General features: G+C 46.5%; 1 protein-coding gene across 2 annotated transcripts in view; it reads left to right on the top strand.

Annotated features, from left to right (window-relative positions):
• Positions 1–11872, top strand: part of lancl1 (LanC antibiotic synthetase component C-like 1 (bacterial)) — a 28311-nt gene extending 16439 nt beyond the window's left edge. For both annotated transcript variants that reach the window (XM_079495956.1, XM_079495955.1), the window contains exons 6-10: positions 1004–1150; positions 2813–2995; positions 5951–6127; positions 7349–7421; positions 9187–11872. In XM_079495956.1, the coding sequence (XP_079352082.1) occupies positions 1004–1150; positions 2813–2995; positions 5951–6127; positions 7349–7421; positions 9187–9263 (657 nt within the window). In that variant the 3' untranslated portion in view covers positions 9264–11872. The remainder of the gene's footprint in view (positions 1–1003; positions 1151–2812; positions 2996–5950; positions 6128–7348; positions 7422–9186) is intronic.
• Positions 11873–13657: the final 1785 nt, after the last annotated feature.

Here is a 13657-nt window from a genome sequence, read left to right as displayed (position 1 = left end):
CAGGTGCCCCGGCTGGCCAGGGGGAGGCAGTATAGAGACCAGTTCCTTTCCCCTCCATCAGGCGCCCCGGCTGGCCAGGGGGAGGCAGTTTAGAGACCAGTTCCTTTCCCCTCCATCAGGCGCCCCGGCTGGCCAGGGGGAGGCAGTTTAGAGACCAGTTCCTTTCCCCTCCATCAGGCGCCCCGGCTGGCCAGGGGGAGGCAGTTTTAGAGACCAGGATTACTGCATGTTTTTGTGAGGGTACCTACCCTAGGGGACACAGGGAGAACATGTGAGGTTACCTACCCTAGGGGACACGGGGAGAACATGTGAGGGTACCTACCCTAGGGGACACGGGGAGAACATGTGAGGGTACCTACCCTAGGGGACAGGGGGAGAACATGTGAGGTTACCTACCCTAGGGGACACGGGGAGAACATGTGAGGGTACCTACCCTAGGGGACACGGGGAGAACATGTGAGGGTACCTACCCTAGGGGACAGGGGGAGAACATGTGAGGGTACCTATCCTAGGGGACACGGGGAGAACATGTGAGGGTACCTACCCTAGGGGACACGGGGAGAACATGTGAGGGTACCTACCCTAGGGGACAGGGGGAGAACATGTGAGGGTACCTACCCTAGGGGACACGGGGAGAACATGTGAGGGTACCTACCCTAGGGGACACGGGGAGAACATGTGAGGTTACCTACCCTAGGGGACACGGGGAGGACATGTGAGGGTACCTACCCTAGGGGACAGGGGGAGAACATGTGAGGGTACCTACCCTAGGGGACAGGGGGAGAACATGTGAGGGTACGTACCCTAGGGGACACGGGGAGAACATGTGAGGGTGCCCCGCATGCGGCCCCCGGGCCACATTTTCAGTAGCCTGAAACACATTAAAGGACTTGAGCCTCCTCAGGAGGTACCGTCTGCTCTGTCCCTTTTTGTAGACAGCCTCCGTGTTGTTTCTCCAATCCAGGTGTTTGTTCCCTAACCTATGCTGTGTTCTCCGCCGCAGATCAGCGACGCCATCCTAGCGTCGGGCGACAGCCAGTCCCGGAGGTTCCGCGTGCAGGAGCAGACCCCTCTGATGTACGAGTGGTACCAGGAGCAGTACGTGGGCGCGGCGCACGGCCTCGCCGGAATCTACTACTTCCTCATGAAGGTGAGTGGTACCAGGTACTTCCTCATGAAGATGAGTGGTACCAGGAGCAGTACGTGGGCGTGGCCCACGGCCTCGCCAGAATCTACTACGTCCTCATGAAGGTGAGTGGTACCAGGTACTTCCTCATGAAGGTGAGTGGTACCAGGTAGGATAAAACTCTAATAAAACTATAGGATAAAACTAATAAAACTATAGGATAAAACTCTAATAAAACTATAGGATAAAACTCTTATAAAACTATAGGATAAAACTATAGGATAAAACTAATAACACTCTAATACAACTCTAATAGAACTCTAGGATAAAACTATAGGATAAAACTAATAAAACTAGGATAAAACTAATAAAACTATAGGATAAAGCTATAGGATAAAACTCTGATAAAACTATAAAATAAATCTCTAATAAAACTGATAGATCTATAAGATAAAACTTTAATAAAACTGATAAAACTATAGGATAAAACTAATAAAACTATAGGATAAAACTCTAGGATAAAACTCTAATAAAACCTAGCCTAGTGGGTCAGTTTTGGCACATGCCAAGGTAGGACTGGAAGCACTTTGGCGCCATCAAGTGGTTTGAAGAATACATTACATTCATTTGAAAAAGCAGGAAGTGGAGATGACAGCACATGGCTCTAGGCTGCCAGTGTAAGACTTACTGCCCAAATCTGAGATTAGTTGTGCTAAAATAAAAATACACACCAGCTAACTCGATGATTCAACTATAGAAATATTGAAGTAGATTACATTTGACCTTACTTTTGTCTGAGATATTTGGTCTGTTTGAGACAAATTTGACCCATCAGGCACTAGGACTACTGTCTGTTTGGGACAAATTTGACCCATCAGGCACTAGGACATGGCATCACATCATAGAGATAGTAGTAACTGTAATAGTGAAATAGTGTATTAAGTCTAATTTTGTAATAAGTGTAAAATTAATTCAGTCCAAAAGGGGTTAACACTAATTAACAGGATGTCCCCATCATGGTTATTTTGCTCCCGATCCGATTCCGATCATTTTGAGCATCTGCCGATGCCGATTTTTCCCGATCCGATATTTATATTTTATAGAACATGCTTACATATCACAACAGTACAATATCCAAAATCACAGACAATTTCTAGTCTAATATCATGATATGGATATAATATTGATATTTTGCTGCAGATCTGCTATTTTTGAATTACTCTTCAGTCTTCATGTGACCACCGCGCTCTGACTTAAAGGGGAAAACCACCCATTTTCAACATTTTACTATGTCATTAATATACCTTAGAGCTGTTGTGTGGAAATAATAAAACAGTCCCCCCCCCATTCTGTGTTTCCTAGAACTGTAATTATGAAAAAAATCATTAACATGGTGAAACACATCTTGATGACATCATCAAGATGTGTTTCACCATGTTAATGATTTTTTTCAGACCTCTAGTTCTAGTAAACACAGAATGGGGGGACTTTTTTATTATTTCCACACAACAGCTCTAAGGTATATTAATGACATAGTAAAATGTAGAAAATGAGTGGAATGCCCCTTTAAGTGACTGTGGGGGCCGCCAGTTGCCCATGTATGATCTGACTAATAACGCTGTATGAATCTACAGTTTGTCTGTAACGCTCTTCCTGTGTGTGTGTGTGTGTGTGTGTGTCCCGCAGCCTGGCGTGGTGGGCGGGGCCGAGCTGGTGCACCGCCTGGTGAAGCCCAGCGTGGACTACGTGTGTCGCCTGAAGTTCCCGTCAGGAAACTACCCTCCCTGTCTGGGAGACAACCGAGACCTGCTGGTGCACTGGTGTCACGGAGCCCCCGGGGTGGTCTACATGCTGCTGCAGGCCTACAAGGTGAGACCTGGGGGGGGGTGGTCTACCTGGGGGGGCGGGTCTACCTGGGGGGTGGTCTACCTGGGGGGTGGTCTACCGGGGGGTGGTCTACCTGGGGGGTGGTCTACCGGGGGGGTGGTCTACCTGGGGGGTGGTCTACATTAGGGTTTAATATTTTCCCGGATTTGGCTCATTTTAATTCCCGGGAATTTGCGGACCTTTTCCCGGGCTCCCGCGGGAATTCCCGTCAGAAAAAAAAGAAAGAAAGTGCCCACCAAAATGCATTTATATGTATAGATACTTCATATGTTCAATAGAATAGTGATATTTTTTGGTTTAAAACGTTTTATTTGAACGAAATATGAACATATAGCCTACAATAAAAGTATTACATTAAAATATTAATAATGTATTAGGCCTACTACGCTATTCAGAAAAAGGGACACAGGAGTTTGCACTAATGTGACTAAGCACGGGGAAAAAAATAAACGACCTCACGTCTTTCACATAGATACCTTAGCTATGGTCTTTCACCCTTTGAGCATGCAGTGGGTCCCCGGACCCCTTCTCCGCTGCAGAGAATGTGATCATCCCGCTTTGTACTTTATGAAAAGTCCGATTGGGTGTTAAATTAGCCAGCACGTCCAGTGCACAGCACACTGATTATTAGAGAGAGAGAGCGAGAGAGAGAGAGAGAGGGAGAGAGAGAGAGAGAGAGAGAGAGAGAGAGACGCTGCGTGCTGGTGGTTATTATAAAACAAAGTGTAGCCTACTCATCTTTGTTTGTGTTCCGTTTCACGTTATTGCTGCACACATGCAGGCAAAAGCAAAAAGTGACAATGTCCATCACAGAGAAAGGAAACTCCTCGCTCCGTCCGTAAAACACACAATTCTCACAGAGTGACTGATTAGGCTAATGATTGACAGGTGCAGCAGCTTTGGGAGCGTGCCTGAAGATGTCTGACTGTCAGACATTCATATTTTGCTAAAGTGTATATAAACTCGGTAGGCCCTATCTGATTAATTGCGGGAGGATGCAGGATTTGCGGGGTCCCACTGATTTCATCTTGACCGGCCGTGCCTGCCCGTCCGCAGGTAGGCTATTTAAATACCGCCCGCGCCGCCAACATTTACGTTGGGTCCCGCTGGCTCCAGTTCCCATTGCAGCCCTCGAGTGTAATCCATAATTCCATATAAATATCATCAAACATGTTTGAAAATGATGGGAGGGTTCAGATTGGACATTTGATCACTCATAGATAAGGGGAAAGAACGCGCACTGTGTGAAAACCCCTTTAGTGTAATTTCCCTACAAGAAAAAAAAAACTCCGGGACGACGGGTCCCGAAGAAATTTCCGGGCGGGAAATTGCGTGACCTATGCCCGGGAGACCCGAAATCCCGGGATCCCGGCATTAAACCCTAGTCTACATGCTGCTGCAGGCCTACAAGGTGAGACCTGGGGGTGGTCTGGGGGGGGGAGTCTACCTGGGGGGTGGTCTACCTGGGGGGTGGTCTACCTGGGGGGGGGGGGTCTACCGGGGGGTGGTCTACCTGGGGGGTGGTCTACCTGGGGGGTGGTCTACCTGGGGGGGGGGGGGTCTACCTGGGGGGTGGTCTACCTGGGGGGGGGGGTCTACCGGGGGGTGGTCTACCTGGGGGGTGGTCTACCTGGGGGGGGGGGGGGTCTACCGGGGGGTGGTCTACCTGGGGGGTGGTCTACCTGGGGGGTGGTCTACCTGGGGGGGGGGGGTCTACCTGGGGGGTGGTCTACCTGGGGGGGGGGGGGGTCTACCGGGGGGTGGTCTACCTGGGGGGGGGGGGGTCTACCGGGGGGTGGTCTACCGGGGGGGTGGTCTACCTGGGGGGTGGTCTACATGCTGCTGCAGGCCTACAAGGTGAGACCTGGGGGTGGTCTGGGGGGGGAGTCTACCTGGGGGGTGGTCTACCTGGGGGGTGGTCTACAAGGTGAGACCTGGGGGGTGGTCTACCGGGGGGGGGGTCTACCTGGGGGGTGGTCTACAAGGTGAGGTCTGGGGGTGGTCGCGGTGGGCGCCGGGAAAAATCCGGCCTAGGGCGCCAAATTGCTCAGGGCCGGCCCTGTGGACTATTTTACAGTGTTGTTAGATTTAGATGGACTATTTTCAGTTATTCGTTGTTTTAAGACGCAATTTCTTGACCCGGTTGGCCAAACCATACTTCTACATATTGTGCTAATTGTTTATAAATACTGAAACACAGGACTAATGTGGGGAGATCCTTTATTGTTTATAAATACTGAAACACAGGGCGAATGTGGGGAGATCCTTTATTGTTTATAAATACTGAAACACAGGACTAATGTGGGGAGATCCTTTATTGTTTATAAATACTGAAACACAGGACTAATGTGGGGAGAACCTTTATTGTTTATAAATACTGAAACACAGGGCGAATGTGGGGAGATCCTTTATTGTTTATAAATACTGAAACACAGGACTAATGTGGGGAGATCCTTTATTGTTTATAAATACTGAAACACAGGACTAATGTGGGGAGAACCTTTATTGTTTATAAATACTGAAACACAGGGCGAATGTGGGGAGAACCTTTATTGTTTATAAATACTGAAACACAGGGCGAATGTGGGGAGATCCTTTATTGTTTATAAATACTGAAACACAGGACTAATGTGGGGAGATCCTTTACTGTTTATAAATACTGAAACACAGGACGAATGTGGGGAGATCCTTTATTGTTTATAAATACTGAAACACAGGACTAATGTGGGGAGATCCTTTATTGTTTATAAATACTGAAACACAGGACTAATGTAGGGAGATCCTTTATTGTTTATAAATACTGAAACACAGGACTAATGTGGGGAGATCCTTTCCACGCTGTTTCACAAATCACATTTTAGGACTTTTCAGTCGTTCAGGTTGTATTTTGTTTTAATCCATGAACTTTCTGTGGTTTCCTGTGGTGTGGTGTCGCAGGTGTTCGGCGTGTCTCAGTACCTGGAGTACGCCCTCTGGTGCGGGGAGGTGGTATGGCGCTACGGCCTGCTGAAGAAAGGATACGGCTTGTGTCACGGCGTGGCGGGGAACGCCTATACCTTCCTGGCTCTGTACCGTCTGACCCAGGATCCCAAGCACCTCTACAGAGCCTGTATGGTGAGTACCCCTACCCAAAACACCTCTGCCAGGACCCCAAACACCTCTACAGAGCCTGTATGGTGAGTACCCCTACCCAAAACACCTCTACCAGGACCCCAAACACCTCTACAGAGCTTGTATGGTGAGTACCCCTACCCCACGACCACCACCCCTACCCCAAACCCCTCTACCAGGACCCCTACCACTACCCCAGGACCCCCACCCCTACCCCAAACCCCTCTACCAGGACCCCTACCACTACCCCAGGACCCCCACCCCTACCCCAAACCCCTCTACCAGGACCCCTACCCCAAACCCCTCTACCAGGACCCCTACCACTACCCCAGGACCCCCACCCCTACCCCAAACCCCTCTACCAGGACCCCCACCCCTCTGCACCACTACTGTGTCTGTGATGCACTCATAGTTCTCACTGTGTCTGTGATGCACTCATAGTTCTCACTGTGTCTGTGATGCACTCATAGTTCTCACTGTGTCTGTGATGCACTCATAGTTCTCACTGTGTCTGTGATGCACTCATAGTTCTCACTGTGATGCACTCATAGTTCTCACTGTGATGCTCTCATAGTTCTCACTGTGATGCACTCATAGTTCTCACTGTGATGCACTCATAGTTCTCACTGTGATGCACTCAGAGTTCTCACTGTGATGCACTCAGAGTTCTCACTGTGATGCTCTCATAGTTCTCACTGTGATGCTCTCATAGTTCTCACTGTGATGCACTCAGAGTTCTCACTGTGATGCACTCATAGTTCTCACTGTGATGCTCTCATAGTTCTCACTGTGATGCACTCATAGTTCTCACTGTGATGCACTCATAGTTCTCACTGTGATGCACTCAGAGTTCTCACTGTGTCTGTGATGCACTCAGAGTTCGTAGATACGTGATTATTTAGATTATTTTAAGATCAGAGCATTGAAGTGGTCAAACTATTCAATATGTTCAGAAGCTTCTTCCATAAAATCATCAGTCTTGGATATTTCACAGAAAAGTACGAAATCAGTCTGTGATTTCTGCAGCTGGTTGGAACAGTCCTTGCTTTTACTGTAACTCGCTCTGGATTAAGAGCGTCTGATAAATGACTAAATGGTAAATGGTAGGACTTCATGGTCATTAAATGGTAAATGGTAGGACTTCATACAAACGTTTTCAGTCTCAAGGTTGTCTTTGGTTTTCATCCTTGTCTTCTCTCTCTCTCTCTCTCTCTGTGTCTGCAGTTTGCTGATTGGTGCATGAACTATGGCAAACATGGCTGCCGGACCCCGGACACTCCCTTCTCACTCTTTGAAGGTAAAATCATATTAAAGCCCACCGACCACCCTGGCTTGACAGCGCGCCGCGTGTTCGAGTCCCGTTAATGACGACCTTATTGCTGCGTGTCTCTCCCCTTCTCTCTCTCTCTCTTTCTCTCTCTCTGTCTCTCCGCTTCTCTCTCTCTCTCTCTCTCTCTATCTCTCTCTCTCTCTGTCTGTCTCTCTCTCTCTCCTCTGTCCGTCGTCACTGTAACTATCAATAAAGGCACAAAAGCCAAAAACAAATCTTAAAAACGAAACTACAGACTCACTCCCAATCTAAACTATGGAATGAACTTCCCATTACAGTCAGAACTACAGACTCACTCCCAATCTAAACTATGGAATGAACTTCCCATTACAGTCAGAACTACAGACTCACTCCCAATCTAAACTATGGAATGAACTTCCCATTACAGTCAGAACTACAGACTCACTCCCAATCTAAACTATGGAATGAACTTCCCATTACAGTCAGAACTACAGACTCACTCCCAATCTAAACTATGGAATGAACTTCCCATTGCAGTCAGAACTACAGACTCACTCCCAATCTAAACTATGGAATGAACTTCCCATTACAGTCCGAACTACAGACTCACTCCCAATCTAAACTATGGAATGAACTTCCCATTTCAGTCAGAACTACAGACTCACTCCCAATCTAAACTATGGAATGAACTTCCCATTGCAGTCAGAACTACAGACTCACTCCCAATCTAAACTATGGAATGAACTTCCCATTGCAGTCAGAACTACAGACTCACTCCCAATCTAAACTATGGAATGAACTTCCCATTACAGTCAGAACTACAGACTCACTCCCAATCTAAACTATGGAATGAACTTCCCATTACAGTCAGAACTACAGACTCACTCCCAATCTAAACTATGGAATGAACTTCCCATTACAGTCAGAACTACAGACTCACTCCCAATCTAAACTATGGAATGAACTTCCCATTGCAGTCAGAACTACAGACTCACTCCCAATCTAAACTATGGAATGAACTTCCCATTACAGTCAGAACTACAGACTCACTCCCAATCTAAACTATGGAATGAACTTCCCATTACAGTCAGAACTACAGACTCACTCCCAATCTAAACTATGGAATGAACTTCCCATTGCAGTCCGAACTACAGACTCACTCCCAATCTAAACTATGGAATGAACTTCCCATTTCAGTCAGAACTACAGACTCACTCCCAATCTAAACTATGGAATGAACTTCCCATTGCAGTCAGAACTACAGACTCACTCCCAATCTAAACTATGGAATGAACTTCCCATTGCAGTCAGAACTACAGACTCACTCCCAATCTAAACTATGGAATGAACTTCCCATTACAGTCAGAACTACAGACTCACTCCCAATCTAAACTATGGAATGAACTTCCCATTGCAGTCAGAACTACAGACTCACTCCCAATCTTCCGCCGGTTTCATTACATAGAACATTAAACTCTTAGCCTCCTTATGACTCTTGATGACAACTTTGTATGTATTGTGTGTATGTGTTTTGAGCACAGCTCGTAGTCACGATGCTAGAAACTTTGTTGACCCAACGTTTCGGCAGCAGGTTGCCTTCTTCAGGGTATTTGATGTTACCATGTTTTTTTGTTCTTGCTTACTGTAAATCGCTCTGGATTAAATTAATCTAATTCATTAAATCTCTCTGGATTAAATTAATCTAATTAATTAAGTCTCTCTGGATTAAAGAGCGTCTGATAAATGTCTACTTCTTGTCTCTGCTCTCTAGGTATGGCTGGCACCATCTACTTCCTGGCTGACATATTGCAACCAATGAAATCAAAGTTCCCAGCCTTTGAGGTGTAAAGGTATCCGCCCACATGGCCCCGCCCCTCCCCCCTCCCCCCCCCCCCCCCCCACACCCGCGCCGGACAACATAAGACGTCCTGCACTCTGAGGCGTTCATAAAACGCTCTCTCTCTCTCTCTCTCTCTCACACACAACCCAAAAACACTCGTTATTCTGCATGATCCAAGCGGGCTCCGCATTCCTCATCGCCAGCCAGTCACTCTGTGTCTCTCTTGGTATATAGATCAATAGATCTGCGTTTCTGAAGATCGGTGGGTTTTGCCAAACCTCGTTGTGCCAAAAGCAAAGCGAAGCGCCAACTCAACGATGGGCAAGTCAAAAAAAACAACTAAAAAGTCAAAGACACAACAACCTGTATTCATGGCTAAAATAACCGATCTGCAAGCTAACGGCACTGCCACGCGTTGTGAGCTTGTAGATCGTCTGTTTTTTTGTTTCTTTTCTCTTTTTTTTTTGGTGATGAACATTACAAAAAATAAATTCTTGTCGATAATAAAATGCCCAAAAACTGACTGGGGACCTGACACCAGATTGAACCAAACTGGACGGACACCAGATTGAACCAAACTGGACTGACACCAGATTGAACCAAACTGGACTGACACCAGATTGATACAAACTGGACTGACACCAGATTGAACCAAACTGGACGAACACCAGATTGAACCAAACTGGACTGACACCAGATTAAACCAAACTGGACGGACACCAGATTGAACCAAACTGGACTGACACCAGATTGAACCAAACTGGACTGACACCAGATTGATACAAACTGGACTGACACCAGATTGAACCAAACTGGACGGACACCAGATTGAACCAAACTGGACTGACACCAGATTGAACCAAACTGGGGATTGACACCAGATTGATACAAACTGGGGACTGACACCAGATTGAGACAAACTGGACTGACACCAGATTGAACCAAACTGGAGACTGACACCAGATTGAACCAAACTGGACTGACACCAGATTGAGACAAACTGGACTGACACCAGATTGAGACAAACTGGACTGACACCAGATTGAGACAAACTGGACTGACACCAGATTGAACCAAACTGGACTGACACCAGATTGAACCAAACTGGATTGACACCAGATTGAGCAAACTGGGGACTGACACCAGATTGAACCAAACTGGATTGACACCAGATTGAACCAAACTGGATTGACACCAGATTGAACCAAACTGGACTGACACCAGATTGAACCAAACTGGACTGACACCAGATTGAACCAAACTGGATTCACACCAGATTGAACCAAACTGGACTGACACCAGATTGAGACAAACTGGTTTGACACCAGATTGAAACTGGTCAACAGAATGGTAGGGTCAGGTTTCCCTCTGAGCATTCCACAGGCTATCAGACGTCTAAACATGGGTTAGAACCGGGACTAAAACGGAATGTTGTTTTTAGTAGTAGGTCTAGGCTTAGATTAGACGTTTCAACAGCTATATAAAGACGGTCTATATATATATATTTATATATATGTGTATATATATGTGTATATATATATATATATATATATATATATATATATATATATATATATATATTTCGCTGTTTTTAAAAAACAGCGGAGAATGCAACAGGAAAAAGCACCTGGCCTCAATAATCCTATCATGAGGAACTAAACGATGCATCTTTTTAAAAAGGTTAATATTAACAGAGCTCATACGAAGCGTCACATTTGAAAACAAAGTTAACTCCAAGTATGGAACAGCTGTACTACTGGACTCTGTACAGATGTTTATAGAACAGCTGGACTCTGTACAGATGTTTAAAGAACAGCTGGACTCTGTACAGATGTTTAAACATCTGTACAGAGTCCAGCTGTTCTTTAAACATCTGTACAGAGTCCAGCTGTTCTTTAAAGAACAGCTGATGGCCGTCTAAGCTCGGCCTAGACGTCGCTAAGAGAACGTTCTCTTTCCGAGCAGTAAAAGGTCTCCACAAACACACCGAGCGCCGCGGTTTTTTTCCCCCGGATTTTTACCGGCGTTTCTCCATCGGTTTTCCCGAAAAACGCGTCCCATGTGCGGACCACCTTAAAGGTCCCTGCTGCGTTTTGTCAGATTTTTAGCAGCGTTTTTTTCCGCCAGTTTTCAGAAAACACGCGTCCGGTCTGCCTGGGCGGTTTCACATGGACGTCTGATAGCCCCACCCGGTGCTCAGTGGGACGGTGGCGTAGCCCCGCCCGTTGCTCAGTGGGACGGTGGCGTAGCCCCGCCCGTTGCTCAGTGGGACGGTGGCGTAGCCCCGCCCGTTGCTCAGTGGGACGGTGGCGTAGCCCCGCCCGGTGCTCAGTGGGACGGTGGCGTACCCCCGCCCGGTGCTCAGTGGGACGGTGGCGTAGCCCCGCCCGGTGCGCAGTGGGACGGTGGCGTAGCCCCGCCCGGTGCTCAGGGGGACGGTGGCGTAGCCCCGCCCGGTGCTCAGTGGGACGGTGGCGTAGCCCCGCCTGGTGCTCAGTGGGACGGTGGCGTAGACAGTAGTGCACAAAGTACTTCTATAGTAAATTAAAAGTTATTTCACATAACTTGTATAGTTGTAAATACTGTGTGGTTGTCAATAAATTCCCCTGCAGGCACACCGGGAGACTCGTTGCACTGTTTCAGATCCTCTAACGCTGGAGAAGACCCCCCCCCTTCCCCCCCCACCCCCCCCGGGGGACCCCCAAACTGAAGTGGAAATAGCAGATCTACAAGCTCACAACGCGGCGCGAAGCGACGTGTTGTGAGCTTGTAGATCTGCTATTCTCACTACTGCTACTTAAACATTTGTTTTCTAATTTATGGGATTTATTAGATTATTATTTTTTCTTTGATTTCTTCATGAGATTACTGAAAAAAAAAAAAAAAAACATTGAATTTTGTCTTTAAATCAATCATAAACATCTTTGCTTTTTTGGGATATTTTTTTTTTTTTTTTTTTTTTAATAATACTTTAATAAATAAGTAAAACTTTAAAATAATAATAATTAATAACAAAATGTAGGGAACCAAAATGTATGGGACCCTTAAAAAAATGTGTGCCCGCGACCCGCAGATGGGTCCCGACCCAGTGTCTGGGTACCGGTGCTGTGTAGACCAATCACAACCCAGTGTTTGGGAACCGGTGCTGTGTAGACCAATCACAACCCAGTGTTTGGGAACCGGTGCTGTGTAGACCAATCACAACCCAGTGTTTGGGAACCGGTGCTGTGTAGACCAATCACAACCCAGTGTTTGGGAACCGGTGCTGTGTAGACCAATCACGGGTGCGATGTGCCATTGTTTTTCTCCTCTCTGCTTTAGTTAGAGAACGTTGAGCCACATGTGTGGCAAATCTGCACAAAAAAACAATGCTTACCACTAGCGTTCTCCACAGACGTGTCCATACAGGTGTCTACAGTCACAGAGAGGGCCATAAAGTTGTCTACCATCACAGACAGGTCCATAAAGTTAAAGTTGTCTACCATCACAGAGAGGTCCATAAAGGTGTCTACCATCACAGACAGGTCCATAAAGGTGTCTACCATCACAGACAGGTCCATAAAGGTGTCTACCATCACAGAGAGGTCCATAAAGGTGTCTACCATCACAGACAGGTCCATAAAGGTGTCTACCATCACAGACAGGTCCATAAAGGTGTCTACCATCACAGACAGGTCCATAAAGGTGTCTACCATCACAGAGAGGTCCACAAAGGTGTCTACCATCACAGACAGGTCCATAAAGGTGTCTACCATCACAGACAGGTCCATAAAGGTGTCTACCATCACAGACAGGTCCATAAAGGTGTCTACCATCACAGAGAGGTCCATAAAGGTGTCTACCATCACAGAGAGGTCCATAAAGGTGTCTACCATCACAGAGAGGTCCATAAAGTTGTCTACCATCACAGATGTGTTCATAAAGTTGTCTTCCATCACAGAAACAGTTGTTCCAACCCAACTCCACTGGGACACTTTGTGACAGCTGCTGAAAGTTGCTAAGTTGCCATTTGCCCAGATGTGGTGACCTCATCACATTTGTGAGGTTTTTTTTTCCTGTGTAAAACGAATGCTTGCGAATGCATTCAGAATCATGAAAACCCCCTAGGTTGACTTGACACGTCACATGCTACTTAAAGCATATTGAAATTTTGCCTTATTTTGGTTTCTACAAACGATTCTACAAATATAGAATATGACAACCACTGACAATATGTCAGTGGTTCTCAAACATTTTCATGTCAAGGAACCCCAAAATTATGTATTTGGCCGCCGACCCCCATCTGAAAATATGTTGTTCCATGAACACCCCCCCCCCCCCAGAAGCAAAGATATGAGTTAAAAACGTTGGCTCTGAAAGAATATATATTCAAAGATTATTATTTTTTCTTTCAAAAATAGTA

This window comes from Electrona antarctica (assembly GCF_951216825.1).
Source record: "Electrona antarctica genome assembly, chromosome: 24".
NCBI classification, from domain to species: Eukaryota; Metazoa; Chordata; class Actinopteri; order Myctophiformes; family Myctophidae; genus Electrona; species Electrona antarctica.
Note: the sequence above shows the minus strand (reverse complement) of the source record. Positions and strands in the feature narration are given on the sequence as shown.